Here is a 20,507-nt window from a genome sequence, read left to right as displayed (position 1 = left end):
TGTGCTTTCCCAGTTTGTATAAAATATCAAACAATGTGCTTTTCATATTTTGTTCCACAGACCCGTACCTGCTGAGTGACCCCGCTCACCTTGGTTTCCAGTGCAACAAAAGGGGGAAAATCAAACTCACGCAGCCTTAACGGTTAAGATATTTTTAGGTTGCCTTGATTTAGAGGATAAGACCTTCATTCAGAAAGGCAGATGGGACTGAAAATATAAAGCCGTGTCAGCGGTGAAGGGAAAGGCTGCCGTTGTTTGGTTCTGCTGACCTCACTGACTGAGCCGCTCTGTCTCTGGACAGCAGATGTTCGCCGGGACTGTATGCGTTCATTTCTCATAAGGGAGCTCAGGCCTGAGTAGCCGTCCAGGGTCAGCCTGGGTCTTAAGCTCTTCATTTAGCAGCTTGCCAGGAGACGCTGCAGAGCTGAAAGAATGTGTGAACACTGCCCAGTTTGTGATTTAAAGGCTGCCCAGGGTTTTTGCCTCTGCCGCTGTGATACTATTTATACCGGTAGCAGTCCTGCCGGGGCTGAATGAGCTGGGAAACATCAGCAGGTTTTTCGTCCAAAAAGCCCAGGAAAAGCGCTCTCAGGGAGCAGGGCGCCGTTGTTTTTTTCAAGGCATGGGAGGGAGTCTTCACAAGTTTCAGACAGCGCCTAATGATAGAGTGTTTTCTCTCCTGAGTTTTCCCAACAGGAGTTTTTTGAGCGATACAACTGTATTTTTTCAATCCCATTTATTTTTGGCTGTGACCTACAAAAAAAGAAAACAACTCTCGCACAGGGAATAATGCAGTAGCTACTTTCAGACAAACTCTGGAGTGCACACATGCACACATGCAAAGTTGATGGTGCTCTGTTAATTATTGGCCTAATTAGCCTTTTTATCTGATACATGTGATGGCACACTATCGGGCCTCATTAGCAGCAACAGTGCTGATACTGTTGAGGCTTATCACAACAGCATTAATCATTTTCCTCTTTTTATCAGAGGTGCGACAAAGATAATTTCCCATCGGCTGTCTGGAAAACTGTTGGTTAACGTAAATCTATTGACACAATGAAAAGGTCTAAGTTTCACCAGACAGATGGCTACATTATATACAGTATTTAATCATCATGATGAGGCAGCAGGTGTATGTTGTTGAGGTCTCTGCATCAATATGTCATTTACATTAAATGCATAGACGCAGATACTGAACACTTGTTGACATTATGAATGCAACAGCAGGAGCAACAGAGTTACTGTTGCATGAAAAAAAGCATTTAATGACTGCAAGCTGCTCATCCAAGACGAAGAAATACCTTTTAATCCCTTAAGGGGGGAATTAAATTTTTTCACTTCGTTGTTATTTCAGCTTACACAATGGCCTAAAACACATGCGCATGCACAAACAGCACCTGCGGTATAGATGTACATTAACTGTTGCAGAGACAGTGAAGGGGACAGCTGAACAGCACAGCGACCCGAGCAAGTAAGTGGTTCGGTGCTTTGCTCAAGGGCACCTCCACAGTGCACAGCAGTTAAAAATGGCACCTCTCCAGCTATCAGTCCTCACACGGTACAGAATGGTCCGACTGCTGCCCCAGAACATCTGGAAAACAGGTTTGTTAGAGTATCACCTCAATTTATATTGTCCCTAAAAATTAAGTATTACAATCCTAGTTCTATCTATTTATACGTCAGATGTACAAATTGATTCCACCATTTGTTCTTGTGGCCAATCCTTAACTGAATCCTTGAATGTTGACCATACAGTTACATGGTACTTTAAACATCTGAATAAACCCACAATTTAATTTTACAATAAACAAAAAGTTAATGCACTCCTATTGTTACAATTTGTTTCCACTTTCCACACAAGTAGACTGGATTCACAGCTTGTCTTCACAGCTAATCATCCTTGGCAAAGCATGTGTGTAACAGAAAAAAAGACGTTCAACAGTCTGGTAATATGTTTGCATTTTGCCCAGAAAAACACACTACACTACACATTCTGCATCATTTTCGCAGTTGCCTGACTTCTGTATCTCCACCTTAAGGAAGAAGCTACTAGTGATGCTGTAATGAAAATGCTGCTTTTATGTGCCGTTGGAAATCTCTGGTCCTTAAAATATGGAAGATAGCTGAGTTGTCCTATATTATATCACTTATATAGATTTAATATATTTCTTATTCCCAATCGAAAAGTCATTGCTCTGTCTTTGAAGAAAAGATATTTTCTTCCAGGAAATATAGGCTGCTTATAAAGCCAACTGCTCCTACAAGTTACTTTAATCAGAGTTTCCAGATGACCATAACTGCACAAAGTAGTATACTTCTTAAACTACACACAGGCTTAAAAGTGTTTTTCTAACTGTGAATCAAGCCTAGAATCCATATTTACATGGAGAAAAAATAAACAATAAGAAATAAGGGTAGTCTGAAAAACTTAACTTGTTTGCTTGCATGAACTGCAATAATTGAATGCTATAAAACCACAGTCTACATGCAGATGGTTAGTTCTGCAAAATATAAATTTAACCAGTACAAAACACAACATGGTGATAAATAGACACAAGAATTGACCATCTGTTGAATTCCTACTCAGCAGAATGAAGAGGGGTCAACATATCAACAGAGAGAAGCTCACAAAAGCTACAGTTACCTGGTTAGCTCAGTTAGCCGTGCATGTAACTGCATGATATGCTACCTGGACTGGTAGTTCAGTGCACCAGGCGAGTGTTGGTCAATAGAAATCTCTGCAACACAATATGCAGACACATAACATCAAAATCAAAATTTCTTATCATTCTTACAATCATTTTGTTAATTTTTGATTGTTTTGTACAGCAATTCTTACATATTGCACCATGGAAATACTTAATGAGAAAGTTTCTTTTTCCATTTTGTCTGGAATGTGTTTCCTTAATCCACCTTCATATGTTGAATAGTTTTTGCCATTTTTTGACCAGAGCATCTGCAATTTAATGCTGTTTAAATCTGGCTGCCACACCTTGTTAATACTGGCTGAATGAAATACACACATCTTTCATTCTTTTTCAGTGAGGCGTTAAATCTATTTTGCCTAGTCTCACTCGCCTGGTAAAACTTTTATAAATGGCAATCGAGAGCGTCGCTATAGTTTTCCCGGAGCACTTGAAGGCAGCACGAGCTCACGCCTTTCCTGAGCCCCGATTGGCTCCCAATTACCAGCTGGCGCCCCCCATTGGCTGCTGCGCATCCATTGAATCCCCTCCTCTACCTTTGTCAATTTCTTGCGCTCCCGTTGAAAACCGCCTGGTTGTTGTTCCTCGGGTTAGGAGGAAGAAGTTGTCCAGCCCCGCGCTGCCTGAGCTTCGGGAACACCGAGAGGGAGGAGAGCAGAGTCCACCGAGGGAGCAGAGAAACGGAGGGCCACCCTGTGAATGAAAAGAGAGCAGCAGGGGCTGCGAGCCAGGAGGGTTTAACCTAGCCCAGCACCTTGTAGCGGCAGAGGGCGAGCGGCAACTCCTCGAGCCAGCGTGCGACACCGCCGCACCGGATCGTGTTGGGAAACAAACGAGGGAATGACATAAACACACAGAGATGGTTCACTACCCGCAGGGACCTTCAGAGACACCACTGCTACCGCTACTGCTGCTGTGAACTTTTGTGTCCTTAAACTACACACGAGAAGTGGGATTACTAAGAGTGCTTCTTCTTCTTCTTCTGCTTCTTCTTCTTATCAGCAAAGGGATTAATTATGCCGGACCAAATCACAGTTTCAGAGTTCGTGGCGGAGACGAATGAAGATTATAAATCGCCGACTGCCTCCAACTTCACCACCAGGATGTCCCACTGCAGGAACACAGTGACCGCTCTGGAGGAGGTGAGTGACTTTGGCCACAGTTCAGAGAATTATCCTCCCGTCATACAGACACAATTAAAATTTAAGTTGTAGAGATTCATGTCAGCTCAGAGGAGGCCAGTGTGCAAAGATGCTGCTCAGCCTCTACAACATCCCTCATGCTCCCATGTTCCTGCTCCCACCAGCTCAGCCATTGTTCATCAAGGTATTTATTACAGTCCTGGATCTAGCGATACATCAGTTGGCTGATATCGATGTTGTGTCCGACACATCTGCCGATATGAAAACTCCTCATTTGTTAAATATTATGATGCAGAAAAACATTATTTAACACCCCATTTTATGTTTATAAGTTATCCCAAGCATGTTTTTTCTACATCATAGTTAAAAAAAAGAATGTGAATGTGATTTTATTGGCAGATGATGTCGGCCAACAAATATATTGTTCAAAAATTACAGTTTTATATCACACAAACTGTAAAACATCCCACCTCTGTTAAATATATGTGTCAAATTTGTTTAAAAACCATATGTGAGGGATCTTTGCGAGAGTGTGTGCATATATCACATTTTAACTTCTTGATATCGGTGTCAGCATCGGCCCCAAGGATCACGTATCGGTCGGAATATAATAGTCAAGTCAGTTATGTTTATGGCTCAAAATCATTTATGACAATTTTTCCCTCAAAGCGCTTTACAATCTGTGCAACATGCAACCACATTGATCCTTAAACTCTCCTTTCTCCTTCCCAAAAAAGACCCCTCATCTGGGGGGGAAAAAAAGGAGGAAGAGGATCCCCCCCCCCCCATCCAGGATGGACAAACATGCAATAGATGTCCTTGCACAGAGTAGAGACAAACAGTTGAAGCACTGAGAAATAGACTGACAATAAAAGATAAATAGAGTCAGTGCAAACACATGCAGCGTAAAGTGATCAGAGAGGATAGTGTTTGTAGGATCATTCCCACGGTGGTAGAGGGAGACGTACGGCGGCATGGCACTGTAAGTGCACAGAGAGCACTCTGTGTTCTTCCTTTAACTCGCAGGTCATCGGGAGGAAGGACACTTCCGCTTTGTTCCCTGACAGCCCTCCACCGCCTCCCTCCCTCCCTTGTTATAGTTTCCCTACTTTGTGTGCTGTATGGCAGAGCCTCGCCCTGGCTCGTGGTAAAAATAGAATTTCCCACATGAGCAGCTCGGTGTATTATGTGTGTTAGTGTGTCTCGGCTCTGTTGGTAAGAGTACGCTTGCAGATTTTCGGTGTCGTGCGAGGAAATGGATCATTTCTGCGTGGTCTCTCACAGCAGACAAGTCTTCATCCAGATGGAATCGTGACAGACAATCTGGTGCCACTGCTCACACCTTTTTAATTGTAAAATCAAACTGACTGCTTGAGAGACGAGATAAGTGCTTGGTGCCCGATATCAACACTCCTTCTTTATTTTTAACCGGTGTTTGTGTTGGATTTGAGCCGGGCAGCCAGGCGAACACCTGCTCTGGCTGACAGGTGCTTCATGTGGGCGTCAGACACCTTGCCATGCTCTGTTTCATTTAAACCTCTGCTGCTGCTGCTGGCTTTAAAATAGCAATTAATCTGCTACTGGGAATGTGAACAGCCCTGCTTGGAGCACTTTTCTGCAGAAGTCAGCAACTAAGTGTGTGGATTTTACTCTTTAATATAGATGCTCGCCAGTAATTGCTGGCTTGAGAATCCAATTCAGCAGCTTTCTTTCTAGAGATGAGCTGAATTGCCGGCAAATTGTTTTCCAGAGCCGCAGAGTAGCGTGTTGTTGTTACACGTTGACCTCCCCGCGCTCGGGCTCGGGGAACACAAGGCCTTATTGTTGGCACAACAAGACCTCGCTCGCTTTGGTCTGTTCGACCAATTAAACACTGCAGTGGACGGGGGAACACTTCCACTTATTGTCTGCCAAGCCTGCCTGGAATCTCAAACACAGGCACGCGAAAACAAAAGCACATTTGCATGTGTACATACACAGGCATCCACAAGTAGCCATGAAACTTAGGAATCAACTTCTTTTTTTTTATATGCTTGTGAACATTTTTGTCAGCTGTCAAGAGGATGACTCTTTCACCCTTGGATATGATAATACACTCGCCCACTGTGTATTCATGAAGTCGGAATGAAAATTTTAAAAATCGGGTTTTGTTGTTTTCAGCGTTGTGCTGACTTTCAAACATTGTGCTGATCCCAACCTTCTCTAGAACAGCGGTTTGTTATATAAGCGCTCACTTCTCAGCTTTTACCCTTGAACTGACAGCTGAGGACAGGCTGATTGGAGCGGCGCGGTGCTCTGTGATGCTGCAGTGGGCTGGTGTATCATTTCACACCATGTCTTGTTTTGTCAGTTGGCATCTCTGAGTTTTGATAACGGGCCGCCTGTTTTGTTGCTGACTTCAGGAGTTTGGTAAACATTCTGCTGTTGCCCTATTTTGTTTTGAGTGCATAAATATTCTCCACATGATAATGTTATCGACTGGAAAAGGCTGTTTTATAAACATTCTAATATTATGTGCATGCATTTGCTTGAGAATGTGCATCATGGAGCCTATTTTGGCAATTGGTATGCATGGTACAAAAATGCATTTTTGCAGAAAATAATCAAAATTGATGCAGAAAACTTCAAAATATCCTCTTTTTATGCCTCCATGCCGTTGATATCGTAAGAAGCTTCTTTCTTTTCAGGGCTGTCCTTCCTATTTTTGTGAACATGATATCTCAAGAATGCCATTAGGGAATCAAACTGAACTGAAGGATGAACTGGCTAGATTTTGGTGGCCAAAGGTCAAAGGTTAAGATCACTGTGACCTCATGGTGTCCTATTCTCATGAACGTGATATCAAGTTCAAAGGAATGTCTTCAAATTTGCAATTTTGGTGTGTTCAGGAACTTTTAGGTCTAATTGCATAGACATGGACACTGAAAGGTTGTGTTTTTTTTATCACTCGGAGCGTTTAAACGTGAATAGCTGTTCGAAGTTTGAACCTTACAAAGTTATTTTGTCGCTGCCCGAGTACATTCCCTAAAACAACTACAATATCGCTTTACTTGGTGTGTTATCAGTGTAAGTGATAATAATAACTTTTGTAACCAAATGTAGGTCACTCTGTTTGTACAGCAATAACCCGTGACAACCTATGTGCATCTCTCCGCTTATATCCTGGCAAATTCGGCAAAAAGTTTCCCAGTTGTTGTTTTGACCTTAGAGGTCAGGAATTTTTCTAGATCGAAACTTATTTTTCTGACACACTTTGAACACACTGTGTGAGATTAGGGTGTCTAATGCGAGTAGTGGGCAATGTAGCCTCAAGCTGCTAGCTTCAAGCAGAGATGAAGAGTGGGAGTTTTTTTTTTCTCTCTCTCCGCTTTTAAACTTGTTATCTTCAGTCCCAACTGATGTCACGTCTCTCGAGATAATTTATCAGACTTCACGCAGCTCAATGCAGAGCCACAAAGTGCTTTATTCATCTTTTTTTCACATAATACAGAACTACATCCCAAGACAAGCAAAGCCTTACGTTTGTTCACACTCTAAATCACAAATATATGTGTTCTTTTTTAACCCAAGTTTACTTTTTGTGTGGGTGTAAGTGGTTGACAAGGGAGATTAATTTGTTTGTAGACGGGAATGATTAATGTGTAAATCTGTTGTTCCAGATGGCTTATCTACTACTTTCTGTTATCAGTGAGAGGAGAACAGGGTTGTAAACCATACATACCTGTGTACTGTGTGTCCGTGGATGGCCAGGTAGTCTTCACATCACAGATCACTACTACTGGCAGAAATGTTGGATCCTAAAAGCAATAAGCTTGTTTTTTGTCAGTAATATTGTAAATGTAAACAGTAAAATTTATATACAGAATGGGTTTTCAGCTCAGTCCACAGTGCCATTGCAGTGTAGATTGTGTCAATAATTAATGGCGACATTCACTGCTGACACCTTATTGGTAAATCTTCAGTAAATGGACATGCTTTACCCTCCCAGTTTATCAGACCATCTCACCCCAAATGTATGAAATCAAGTGCATCCAGTGCTTTGGATATTCAAATCGAGCTTGCTCTTGTTTAAAATAGCTGAGGCACTTAGAGTCTCATCTTCTTAGAATACCTTTAAAACTGACCCCTGGGTCTGATTGTTTATAGGAAGCCTTTAAACACATTAACAGGAGACTCTAGCACTCACAGGTTTTACGGAAATGGGTGCACAAATGTGGCGTAATTACTTCTTTCTAAACTTAATTGGAGCTGACACAACCTTAATTAGGCTGGTAGTTTAAACTGTGTGGCATTAAGAGGCCATCCAGAGAGATTGTGGATGTGTGTGTGCATGCATGTGTGTGTGTGTTGCTAAAACCACACAGCAATAAAAACCTGTTTATCCAGTAAGAGGATGTTGGGATTTGGGTCACGACCCCCCTTTGTGCGCTTGTAAAACATGGCTTTTCTTCCTCCATACGCGTGTTGACTTTCTTCTGCCAAGTCCAGACCTTTCAGAAGTAGGAGCTCCAGGATCTGGTTTTCCCCTCGAAATGTCATTAAAAAAACTTCTGAATGATGCACGTAATGGAGATTCGTCTGGTTGGTTTGACTTTATGAGTTGACAGATGCCACGATCTTTTAAATGGCAGGATCTCCAAGGTTCAAGATTTGATTTTTATTTTCGTATGCAACACAAGATGGCATAATAATAGTTTTGTTGTAATTTAGAGTCCGAAAATTGAACTTTTCACGGTAGACTGATGAGTTCAGGAGTCTCACAGCCTGAATCTGCTCTGTAGTCTGGTGGTGTGGCAGTGGACACTTCTCACTTCTGTTGCTTTTGCCAGGGTGGCTGCTGGGTGAACAGACTGCAGCTTGGATGGGTGCTGTTTTTCAGTATCCTTTGGACTCTACCAATATCCCTGATGCTTGATGCAGAGTACTCCTGTCCTGGTCTGTGCTTGAACCATATGGTTGGGGTGGTTGGATGGCTCATACACAGGCCTTTCCCCTAGGGACTGGCAATCGAGTCCTGTGCGTGACGAAGTTTCAATATTAATTTGATTCACAGACTCTTCAGAGTTTTCCATTTTATGGTGTTGGCCATTGGTGTTTTTGATATATTTTTTTATACACAAGTGCAACCTTGAAATGCAAGAAACACTGTGCATAACAAACAAATTATTCTCCTTATTTATAAAGGCTAAAAAGGTGACATTCAGTTTTTTATTGTCAGTCGACTAACAACAGTGTTTTCATGAGGTAAACCACTTTAACACAAAGCCACTTGTGTTCTCAACTTTCCGTGTTTAAAGCATGACCTCACAAGTCCCATTTGAGGGAGGCATCAGGCCTGAGGGCTGAGCTGACCTCTGTGTTAAGTATTGATCTTGATGAAAAAGCCCCCATGCTTTTGTCTCACCCAAGAAAACCTCACAAGGACGTCTGTCGGATGTCTGTCTGAAGTGGGAAACTGGCACACACTGTAGTCTTCTTGGGTCTATTTTTGCATCTGCGACTGTCTTTTATGCTCCAGTTACTGAAACCTGACGGGTAGAGAGAGACACCTGAAATGATGCAATCAATAGAGTTGTCTCCTTGAACAAATCTCAAGTGCATGCACTTCTAGCTCAGGTATGAAGGAGAGTGTATTTGTGTAATATAACAGTGTTGCACTCACTAAGCGGTTGTGGCAAGCATTTAAAACCTGAATAGTATATTAATTCTCTGGCAGAGTGGATCAGTTAGAATCACTTTGGATTACATCAACGGCCTTCTTAAAGCGTGAACTGAATACAATGAGTGTGCATCGGATCTGACTCATCCAGCAGACTGCAGGAGATTGCTGAGTATTAGGGCTTGTGGCGGCAAAACAGCCATCACTACTTGACATTCAAGACAAGCTTTTGTGTTGTCACCATTGTAGCCCTTTGATCAGTCTGTCAGCTGCACATAGCTGCTCAGACAGACACATAATATCCTTCATGACAATACAGCTGCTTTGTAATTCACAGTTGCTTGACAGGTAGAGTGCTTGCTTTTAATGCGGTCCTGGACATCCCCTGCTATTGTTGCATGAACACAAATATCCCAAAGTTGTCTCAGACTCTCCCAGCCCATAATAAATTTTCTGCAATTGATGTCCTCAGCATGGCTCTCTCTCTAGCCCTGTGCATTAAGAAGTGTTGTTTTCTACAGGGACAAGTACATAGCATCACCAGCACCACAAACCACAGCGTTCATACACACAGCTTAATAGAAAAACATACAAAACAGCACACACTGGGCAAATTTCATAAAATGTTAAAGCATCGGACATCCAGTTTCTTGAGATCATGGCACTGGTGAGATCTTATCATAGACTTCCTTTTGCGGTTTGTGACTAAGAAAAACTTGTCATTCTGTGCCCTGCTTGAGTCCAAATAACCATCAACTTGGGCTGTACAATATTTTGTTTCAGGACCAAAATCCCAATGTGTGCATGTGCCATAGTCACATTAAATTAACAGCAAATTAGTGTAGGTCACCCTGCAGCTGTTGCTGTTGCTGCTTGATACAAAACTCACCACATTCTCCTTTCCTGTGACTATTCTACCAGAGAAGTCTGTCTGATGTCAAATGCATTTCTTGGATTCTTGGATACATGGGATTTTGTTGCTTGTGTACACAACAAACCACCCATCACACTCATTCTTCATCGCTTTATCAGACATAACAGGGCCTGTTTTGTTTCTTTGATAAAATGCAGTCCCCCTACAAAATCGCCCTAATCACTTTATAATGATTGATGCTTTCCAAATGGAGCTATTCAAGTTATCTGGTGAAAACTCCTGTGTTTTTTATAATGCAATATGTGTTGAAGAAAACATCACAGTGCAGCCCCATCATACTACTGTAATCATAGGCCCCTATTCTCTAGACAGAAAAACAGCTTCATGGTCTATATCCTCCCTTATATAGTGCCAGAAACCCACCCATCCACTAGACCTCCCTCTGTCCCATATTCCTTTGTCCAGTTTATTCATTTTTCGCTGATGAATAACGGTTATTTATAGCCAAGTCAGCTTTTCATGGGCCATTACTGGTGTTGAGGGGGAGATGGGGGGGTTACCAAGTCCTAAAGGCTAGCGTCATTAGTCTTCCATCTGGCTATTCTTTCATCCAACAGTGGTCCATCACACTGGTATGCCAACTATGCACTTGTAAGGCACACTGCCTTGCTGCTTGGTTTTGTTGAGCGATTATTAGGGAGTATATTTGGGAATGGTGATGGTATTTGCAGCAGCAGCAGGCAACTGTTGGCTGTGCAGGAAACACCGGGGTTCAGTCTGCTTCTTATGGACTGTTTCTAGCTGTCCTGCTTGAGTACAGCGAGGTAATGGTCGTTGTAAAATGGTTAGTAGATTCTCAGTGAACTCACGAGTGTTAAAAAAGCTGTAGATAAGTGCCTGCTCTGAGTGTCTTTAGTCTCATCTCTTTATAGTGGCTCTAAGCTTAATCTCAGGCCACCGGTTGTTTGAAGTACATGCTTAACCCTGACATGAACCATTATCTTCTGTCAACACAAGGTGATGTTTCATTTAATTCCCAGCTGCCTCAGTGGCTATGCGGTTCCGTTTTTGCATAAATGGTTCAGTGCAGAATAAAACACTTGCTTTCTACTGCTCCTCTGTGCCGAAACGTCTCATTTAAAGCTCAACCGTTTATGGCTGCTGTGTTAACATCCGAAAGCAAGTGTGCTCTTGTAACTCTTCTCCATGTGTCAGTCTATCAGCTCGTGTTGATACTGGAGTAATTCCCGCGGCAAGGAAAGGCTTGGCCTTCTCCTGCCCTGATTCCTCCCCCCTATTCCAGGCAAGGTTGTTGTGAGCGGCTGTGGCCTGGCTGGGGACAGCAGCTGCCCCCCTGCAACAGGTGGCCTGGAGGAAAGTTTTAACAAGGCTTCAGACAGTCGGATTATCGATGCAGGGACAAGCCACGATTAATAGCTTTAGAGACACACAGATGGATCTATGAGCTCTTATGCACACATGGCCTTAATGAGTGGTCTGGCCCAAATGAGCATTCCAAACCCCCAGACACTCTGGCCAGTCTTTGGTATACCACCTAAGAAGCTTAATACTTCCTATAATTGAAATGGGATTTCTGGCGGGATCACTGCAGTCCTGTCTCCTCCCTTCACCCTCACTCTACATCCGCTGGGCCCACCATCCCTTGACTTTGCCTCTCTGTAGTTAATGCACCAGAGCAGGCCAAGTGCATTAAGGCAAAGCCTAGGATATCCATTCTTTCAACTCCTTCACCAAAACAATTGTTTTTAAACAAGAATTGTTCATGAGTTTCCAAATTTAACTGTTCCTGAAGGATTCTTTTTGAAGAAAGATTAAATGAGTCTTGGATAGCAGTACACCAGAACTTTATAGTCGGGTCCTGGTGCTGTTGGCATATACTTGAATGCTGTGTGCTCAGCAAGAGAATCGTTAAGGGAAAGATCCCAAACAGGGGATTTGGAAGCTCTGGCATCTGTTTTTGGCCATAACAGTGTTTTTCTTTGGTTTGTGTTAGACCTAGATGTGTGTATTTGATGAAGGATTTGGGGGTCCTCCCTCAAGATGCCGTTAAAAGTTTTTCTGATTTTAAACAAAAACACAAAAACAAAACCAGCAGATTCATATAATTTTTGACCAGAAGTACTTCCATATATGCGTACAAAAGGCAGGAAAAGCAGATGGTAAATAAGTAACGTTCTCCATGTTAATTTGAAATTCATTCTGCTTATGTGGTGCCCAAAACAGCTGCACTTAAACCCTAGATGATGGTGGGATTTTAATTTTTAGAATCAGTGGTGGATCACCTTAAGATTGGTTAAAGCAATGCCCCTTCTTACCCTCTGGGCTGGGCCTCAGTGTTTCCTATGGGATCTTTGTTTGAAATAAGAGGTGTCTCCCCAGCCTCCAGGGGAGGTCTGTGTTATCATCTGAGACAGACTCTGTCCCGGTCCTCATTACGATGCACAAGTCCTCCCCATAGATCTGCCAGGGCCGAAGGTCACGGTCCTTTCCCAATCGATTCAAAGTCATGATCTCTCTTATCCCCTGATGGGCCTTGACTGTTTGGGTGTGATATGATTTTACTCTCTTTCGTACACCGTCTATCCTCATTGAGCTTGGACAGTGGGGATGTGATGTGATTGGTCATTCTCTTGGTGCATGTGTTTGAGGGTTGTTGGGGAAAAATGATCCTGAAACTCTCCCTACAGCATGGTGTTGGGGATTGAGGTGAAAGGGACTGGCTGCTCTCCGTCCTACACAGTGGTTAGGGGGATGGACACTAGGGGCACGGGGGGGTAATTGGGAACTTAAAGCTCATCTCATCCATCAGAGTGTTCTGGCCCAGATTGCCTGAGACGGCTGCTGTTGACTGCTATTGTTCCCTGACAAGCCCTGCCTCTTCATTAATGAACTCCACCATTGATTTGTAGTCCTGGCCACTCGGCTCTGCTTGGGGCCAGGGTGGGGTGGGAGGGGTGAATCCTCACAGTTGTGTTGTCCTGCTGTCACTTTCACTCAGGGAACAGGCCCAGACCTCTTCTCTGTTGGGTTTGACACAAACTCTTTGGAAGGTGTGGAGAAATTTAGTCAATTGCTAGGACCAAACTAGATCAGTTGTATGATGATGCAAAAAGACATTTTGAGACATTGAGTTCATTTTTTATAATCTAAATGGTCTGATAATCCCATATGAAGATGTCTAAGATTTACAGCACTTGAAACACTTCGATGTTTGAACTCATGAAGGTTTTATCCTTAGAGCATGTCGATGAAGTTCTCTTGAAGTCTTAGACGCTCAGATTTTCTCAGTTTCATTTCGGCTGGGTTTATGTCAAGCGAAACCCTTTTCATTTCTTACACTCCCAGCAGAGTTCAAAAGGACTTGATTGAAATGAAGGTCTTTTTTGTGCGTCTGAAGTGTGCTCTCAAGCCCACAATAGCACACACGCACACACAGTCGTGCTCTCTGTAGTGTTTTACTGCAGCATTTTCCAGGAGAAAGCGTGTCATTTTCCCTCTTTCTCTCTCAGGCATCATCACACTATATAGAGCTGTGTGGTAACTACCGGGCTCTTTGCCTCTGGCACTATACTGCTTTGACACCATGAGGATGACGCATACAAAGAGAAACTCCAAGGTGAAGTCAACACAGTTTTTTTTCCCCCTCAAAGTGCCGCACATTTGGTCTTTATTTCTGAGCCACTGCTTCCAGCATGGATTTTTAACAGTCTCCTGCCAGTTTATAAACTTCATTAAAGACTCCGCTCTAAGTCAAGGAGACCATTTTAACTGGTTTCAAACATGGCGCCATCAGGTTTCCACTGTGATTTTTCTCTATCATATGACATATGTTTTCATGAGCTTTCTTCTCACTTAAGCTGCCCTTTTGAACATTTTTAAGGACCGTTGAATAAATGCAGGAATCGAGAACAGTCACAAACGATTAAGTAAATCTGATGCTTGGTTAGTAACAGGTAATAGTAACAGACCCAAAACAATCCCACTGCAAGTGAAGCCTTCTGAACATGCGGTAGCAGAGCCGTCTGGGAGAACAATTCGGAAACAAAAGTTCTGCCCAGGTCTGTCACCTTGTAAAACGTAAAACACCCTGTACACTGGCTCGGCAGTTAACATGAAAGTTTGTTCTCTCTAACACTTGAATTATTGCAGTTGATGTTGTCATCCCAGTGTGATTTCTGGCAGTTGGCAGTCGAGGCTCTGGTCCAACAGTGGTCTTTGTAGTGGTCACCGAGGAGCTGTAAAGCAGCAAGTGTCCCAGCGCTAAAATATCACAAGGCTTATAGGTAGATGAGATCAGTCAGGCAGGAAAACATGGAAAGAAATGGAAGCAAACAAATCTCTGCTTTAAAAAGATGTACATTTTCCTCGCTCGTGCAGCTCTCTCAGCTTTGCAGTGCGGTGTGTTTGTGCGTGTAAATGAGCTTGTGTCAGACAGCCTTATGACATAGTAAAAAAGCAGCCTGCCCATCCCCCTCCCTTTCTTGCTGTCCCACACTTCCACTGAACTTGCATTCTGGAGTTTTCCACGCTTCCCCTGGGGCAAGCTGACTACACAGATCTCAGCTGTCTGAGAGAACAGAGAAACCCTGCAACCATGGCCTGTTGGCGGTCGGCTCGATGGGACCCACTTCTATCCAAACATTGACTTTACTCACTCAGCATGGAGAAAAGTTGTGAATGAAACACTTGAGAGGGTGTTTACAGATAGATTTCTTTTCACCGTTGATGTGGATATGTAATTCTGGGTATGGTGAATGGACTCAGACTTTATTTAAGAATTGCTTTTTTGGCTGTGTTTACCTGAAGCAGACAGAAGTAGCAGAAAAAAGTCTGTGCTTCAGTGAAAAGCTTGACTCAAGCACAGCTTCCTCAGGGCTCTACCTTCTCTTTGATGGCTGCAGGGCTGAACTGTATATTTGACATATGTTTTGAATGAGTCACAGCTTTTCGTCTGTGGATGTTGGGGAAGAAAGAAAGCGCCCTTCCTGTGTTTACCCGGACTGTAACATGTGGAGCCATAGACAGCAGCTCTGTGTCTGGCAGAGAGCTGGCCAGCAGTCCATATACAGCGCTGGGCAATCACTGAAACACCACACCTGCAGAAAAGCTGACGTATCTTGTTCTGTAATGTAGCAGAGGACAAGTCTGCTTATTAATGGTATGATGTGTTATTTATTTTTCTGCAGGGAAATTCTCCATTGATTGCTCTCAGGTGAACTAACAGAACTGGCTTGCTGCCAGGAGAACAGAATTGTGGTATTTCATGCTAGTTTATTATGTGTCCTCCCTGTTAACCCCCGACAGTGATGCTATGTGCTGCTGCTGTGTTGGAGGCAGAGTTATGAATGTGGGCAACCATCTTGACAGTTCTTATGATGGAATGTGCCTTTAAGTCTGGTACCATTCTTGAAATAAGGTGGTTCATATGAAGTATTGTTTGAACACACCTGTGGGTAAATGTGCTTATAGCTCTTCCAAATGGCGTGCCAAAAGGCTCACAGTCATGGGGGGCGGGAGCACAGTCTCTCTTTTATATGCTGTTTAAGTAGTTGTGTGAAAAGAGAGAAAGTGAAATGTTCAGCCACACTTGACATAGTTTTGGGTGCACCTTGAAGCACTTTTAAAAGTTGGTGTTGGTCCTGCTACTCAAAATATCATGACATAATGCTGTTGGTCAGACCTTTTATAACCGCCTTTACTCAGATGTTGTTTGGCTTTTCGTGAAAATATCGCAGTTCATCTGTAATGTTGTGTGGAGCAATGGAGGGATACTGTGATGGTGCCACTGCCAGCGTCAGTCGTTTATCTGACAAGTTGATCAAAGAGGAAAATAAATTACAACTGCCTCCCTTTGAGATCCTGTTTCACTTTCCCTGCTTCTCCAAACATTGTGGAGTGACCACACATACTGTGATGAAATAAATATGATTAATGTGATGTCAAGGCTTACCCATGATTTTCACATCAAAACCATTATTTATGGTGCAAGTGTGTATGTGTTGTACATGAGCTCACTCTTTTAACACACTCCTAGATGTTTTAGTAGTTTTCTCTGGGGGGCGAAGTTTGTTTGGGTTTGTCTTGTAACATCTGGCACCTTCGTGGAGAATGGTTTAACAACCCACCACAGGCATCACAGATACTGTACCCACACATGCACCAAATAAATTGGATAATTACACCCCAGACTGCAGCCTGATTTCCACAGTATGTGGCAGGCTGTTCCCCTCACAAGGGGAGGGCTTAAAGGGTTAGACAAGTTTGGAAGACGAGTTATAAAGAGCGACCAGACAGAACCCAGATGTTTATGTGTGTGCGTCAGCTTTAAAGAAGTGTGTGGTGATGACAATAGCAAAACTACAGACCGAGGAGGTTTGCTCGGATTGTGTTTTGTTATAATTGGACGTGTGTGTGCTGTATGGTGATGGGGGCCTCAGAGGAAAGCGGGACAGCGTCTTGCCAGGCAGACATGCTGTCATCAGCAGATATTTAAGTCAGCAGGAACAATGGGGCTGGGTCTCTGTCTTGTCTGTCAGTCACTCCAGCATGCAATCATCCAGGAATGTCTTTCTTCTTCAGATGGCGGAGTAAGAGGTGGAGAGCACTGCGTTAAAACAGGCTTGTTAGCTGGACTCACTTTTCATGTAGTCAGCAGCGTCTTCCCCTCCTCCCCGTCGCCCTGTTTTCATGTGAACGGAGGCTTTTGTTTGCGGAGGCCTACATATTAGTCTCAGTGATTGGAGTGCTTAAAACGACCTTTTGTTTTAGAGGAAGAGCTGATCGGTATTTTATTAACGGAATTAAAAAATCCATTAGGCTTTATTGCCATTTAATTTTGTATGTGTAGCCAAAGCATGATTAAATGAAAGAATTGAAAGAATAAAGAAGGAAATTAACAACAAAAAAGTGTTAATGATAACATCACTTTTTTAACACTCTTTTAGTATCATCATTTAATTATGATTCATGCTGTAAAGATACTATCCTCTCTCCTACTCACACACATAAACACACTCCCTCATTCCTCTGTTTTTGTGATGTGCATTTCTTCATTGTTTTTCATAGACCAGAACTGAATTTTACAGCTGTTTTCATTGCCTATTCTGCTGCCTAGTTCAGTAATTAGACAAAAAGTCTAAAAATGTTAGTGTTGCTTCTTTTATCCAAACAACATTCAAAAACCCTACATTTAATATCATAAATGACAAAGAATGGTTAGAACCAGCAAATGTTTGATAATTTCAGTCATTTTTCAAGCAGAAAATGTCAGTCTGTTTTGAAATTAGTTGGCAGTTAATTTTCCTTTTATCAGCTAAATGACAGTTCAACTAAGTGTTGCAGCTTCAACATACAAGACTGATAAAGTGTCCCGCAGATACATCCATAATGAAAGCTATTGTTGGCTGCAGCCTTTCGTTACTCTATTGCCTCATCTGGCGTGTCTGAATTTTTTCTGAATTTCACCAGAAAGTGCAATTTTTTGGGAAACTCACCCTAAACATACTCCTTGACCCAGAATTAGCTTTGCAGTCCTCGTGGGTTGTAGGTGTACAAAGGGACTTTCAATGTTGATGTGAACAACTCAAAAAGTGGACAATGTCTGCCCTATGAGAAGACTCGATGACCCTCTTTTGCCAATTTCCCCTTCTTGTTTTGGTTTTAAAGACCTTGGCAAATGGCGGGCCAGGCACACCAGATTCATTTGCTCTGGTTTGGATCATGAAGTCAAACTTTGTGCTTACCCAGCTGAGTTTTGTTTCAGGACAGCAGTCAAAATTGCTAGTTTATACAGAAACCTACACCTACCTACACCTATTTTGGGGCTCTAGTCTGCTTACGCTGTTTTTTTTTTTCCTCTTGAAGGTGGTTGTGGTAGCTGCTAAGCCAACAGAAGGTGGTTATGAAGCCTGGTAAATCTCTTTCAGGATTGACTTCATTTATTTTCTTTATTCCCTTTTCATTCACTTTTTATTCATCATCTCCTTGAGTGTTTTTATTCTCATGGAAATATTGTCTGACTCCCTCTGCCATAAATTCATACTGTACTCTAACTGTGCATCCTTCCTCAAAATTAGTTAAGTTCAGAGTATCTTCTTTCCCTCTCAATCTGTCCACACAGTTGATGTTATCTGTCTCCCGACACATTCTACCATTCAGGAAATGCACGACAATAAGCGAATGGATCACTGTGGCAACGACCCGCATGACCCAGCAGTGTTGTGATAGTCTCTGTAGATTGGCTGGTAGCAGATGGTGCCTGACTGTAATCGCGGTGGTGATGATGATGATGATGATGATGATGATGATGATGATGCCATACATTTAGACAAGGATTAATTCAATTCAGTTTGGGTTCCTCCTCTGGCTCAGAACCAAATAGCTGGTTAGCAGCAGGAAGGGAGAAGAAAGCCTCTCTGGTTAGTTTACTTTGAGCGGCTAACAGGAGAGGAAAAAATGCTGACATCGAAGTAACGTCATATGAAGTGTGCTTGTGAAGCAGCTTCAGGCTCGGTGGCTGGCTCTATTGTATGAGGATCCAGCTCTGATCCCACGCTGCTGAAACACTACACGGCGGTGGAATTCCCCTCTTGCTGTGAACAGTTTTTTTTTTTTTGTTGGTGTTAAAAGTGTCTCAGTTTAGCCTCTGCTAAAAACAAGCGCCCTCGCACTTAGAGGGGGCCTAGAGGATGTCCAACTGGAAATGTGTGAAAGTGATTGAAGAGTTGTGTGTGTGTGCGTGTGAATGATTTAGAGTGGTATTTCTCTTGTGTTCAGCTGGGATTGGTTTATTACCCTGTCTGTCTGCCCCCCACCCCCCCCAATTCAGACCACTCTCTGCAGATTGAAAGGGTCTGCTAGAGGGTGATACTGCCTGATTTGCATGTGTGTGTTTTAGAAAGCGAGGAAAAACCCTTCGGTCAATGGGTGCTGTGATGTCTGTTGATGTGCGGCGTGTAAGGCTTCTGTGGCTTCTTTGACAGTGGAGCGTTCTCTCCATAACATTATTTTATATTGATAGGAAATGACACAGAAAGTGCACCCAATTTATTCCTAAAGCAGTTTCACCACCATCTGCAAAGGTTATTTCTTGTGGCAGTTAGTAGCTCCTTTATTTCTCTTTTGCACTTGCATTGTGGGACAGTAATGTTCATCACCAGCACTCCCCCAAAATCAAGCAGATTTAGTGCATGACAGCTTTTATGAGTGCCATTTTTCCTATGTGAACACACTACACACTCCAAACCCAATTTGAATTGGTATGTAATGGGACTGGATGCAGCACATTTTGACTCTTTAAGTTCCCGGTGTGTAAAATTTAGTGGCATTTAGAAACAGGGTAGTACAACATGACGAACTCAGTGGACCTGCTCCCTCTGTAGATATCAGAGGCTCATTCTGAGGTAATAAAAGCTTTAGTATCAGATGGTTATACACTAATGAAAACATCATTTTGAAGATAATACTCAATGGCTTCCCCTAAATCCTACACACTGGATCTTTTTTTAAAGCTGCAAAAATTGAAATCTACTCTGGTGTCATGTAATTTTTTGGTAACATTATAACATGCTAGCTTTTAACACAAGCCTGCTTTATTATGATAGTTGAATGCACTCATAGCTGGGAGCTTCCAAGAATTACTTTACTTAAAAATGTATTTGGTAATGAGAGGTGATTTTGGTGATTACTGCGATGTTAATCATGGTTATCCGACCCAACCAGTGAGGAAGTTACATATTTGTACTGTTCTGTACAAAGCAATTACATGATATTGAGCAAAACACACAGCTGCCTTCTGTGTTGATGGAGCATATGCACCGAAAGCTTTAGTGAACAGATTGCTATAAATTTTCTGTCTATTTGGCTTGTCTTACTCCACAAAAACATTAACACTACTGCCAGGAAACCCAGCTGAGTTGGTCAGAGTGCTGCGTTTCTATTTACCTCCTCCTGTGTCATATTTTTATACGCCTTGATGAAGTTTAGATACCATGCTTGACTACAAGAATATGTGACCTGCATTTAACCAATATTTAAGCTCAAACGGCCATGAACACTAAGGCGTATCACATTACAGGACATCTGTTGTGTCAAACAGACACAAT

The 20,507-nt window shown here is 42.6% G+C and overlaps 1 protein-coding gene across 2 annotated transcripts in view; it reads left to right on the top strand.

Annotated features, from left to right (window-relative positions):
• Window positions 1-3,233: 3,233 nt before the first annotated feature.
• The window catches only part of asap2a (ArfGAP with SH3 domain, ankyrin repeat and PH domain 2a), a 55,578-nt gene continuing 38,304 nt past the window's right edge, over window positions 3,234-20,507 (top strand). Inside the window, exon 1 of one of the 2 annotated variants that reach the window (XM_037072252.1) lies at window positions 3,234-3,850. In XM_037072252.1, the coding sequence (XP_036928147.1) occupies window positions 3,725-3,850 (126 nt within the window). In that variant the 5' untranslated portion in view covers window positions 3,234-3,724. The remainder of the gene's footprint in view (window positions 3,851-20,507) is intronic. The other variant, XM_037072251.1, reaches the window with a different exon arrangement.

This window comes from Acanthopagrus latus, chromosome 16 (assembly GCF_904848185.1).
Source record: "Acanthopagrus latus isolate v.2019 chromosome 16, fAcaLat1.1, whole genome shotgun sequence".
NCBI classification, from domain to species: domain Eukaryota; kingdom Metazoa; phylum Chordata; class Actinopteri; order Spariformes; family Sparidae; genus Acanthopagrus; species Acanthopagrus latus.
This window is presented reverse-complemented; position numbering and strand designations above follow the sequence as displayed.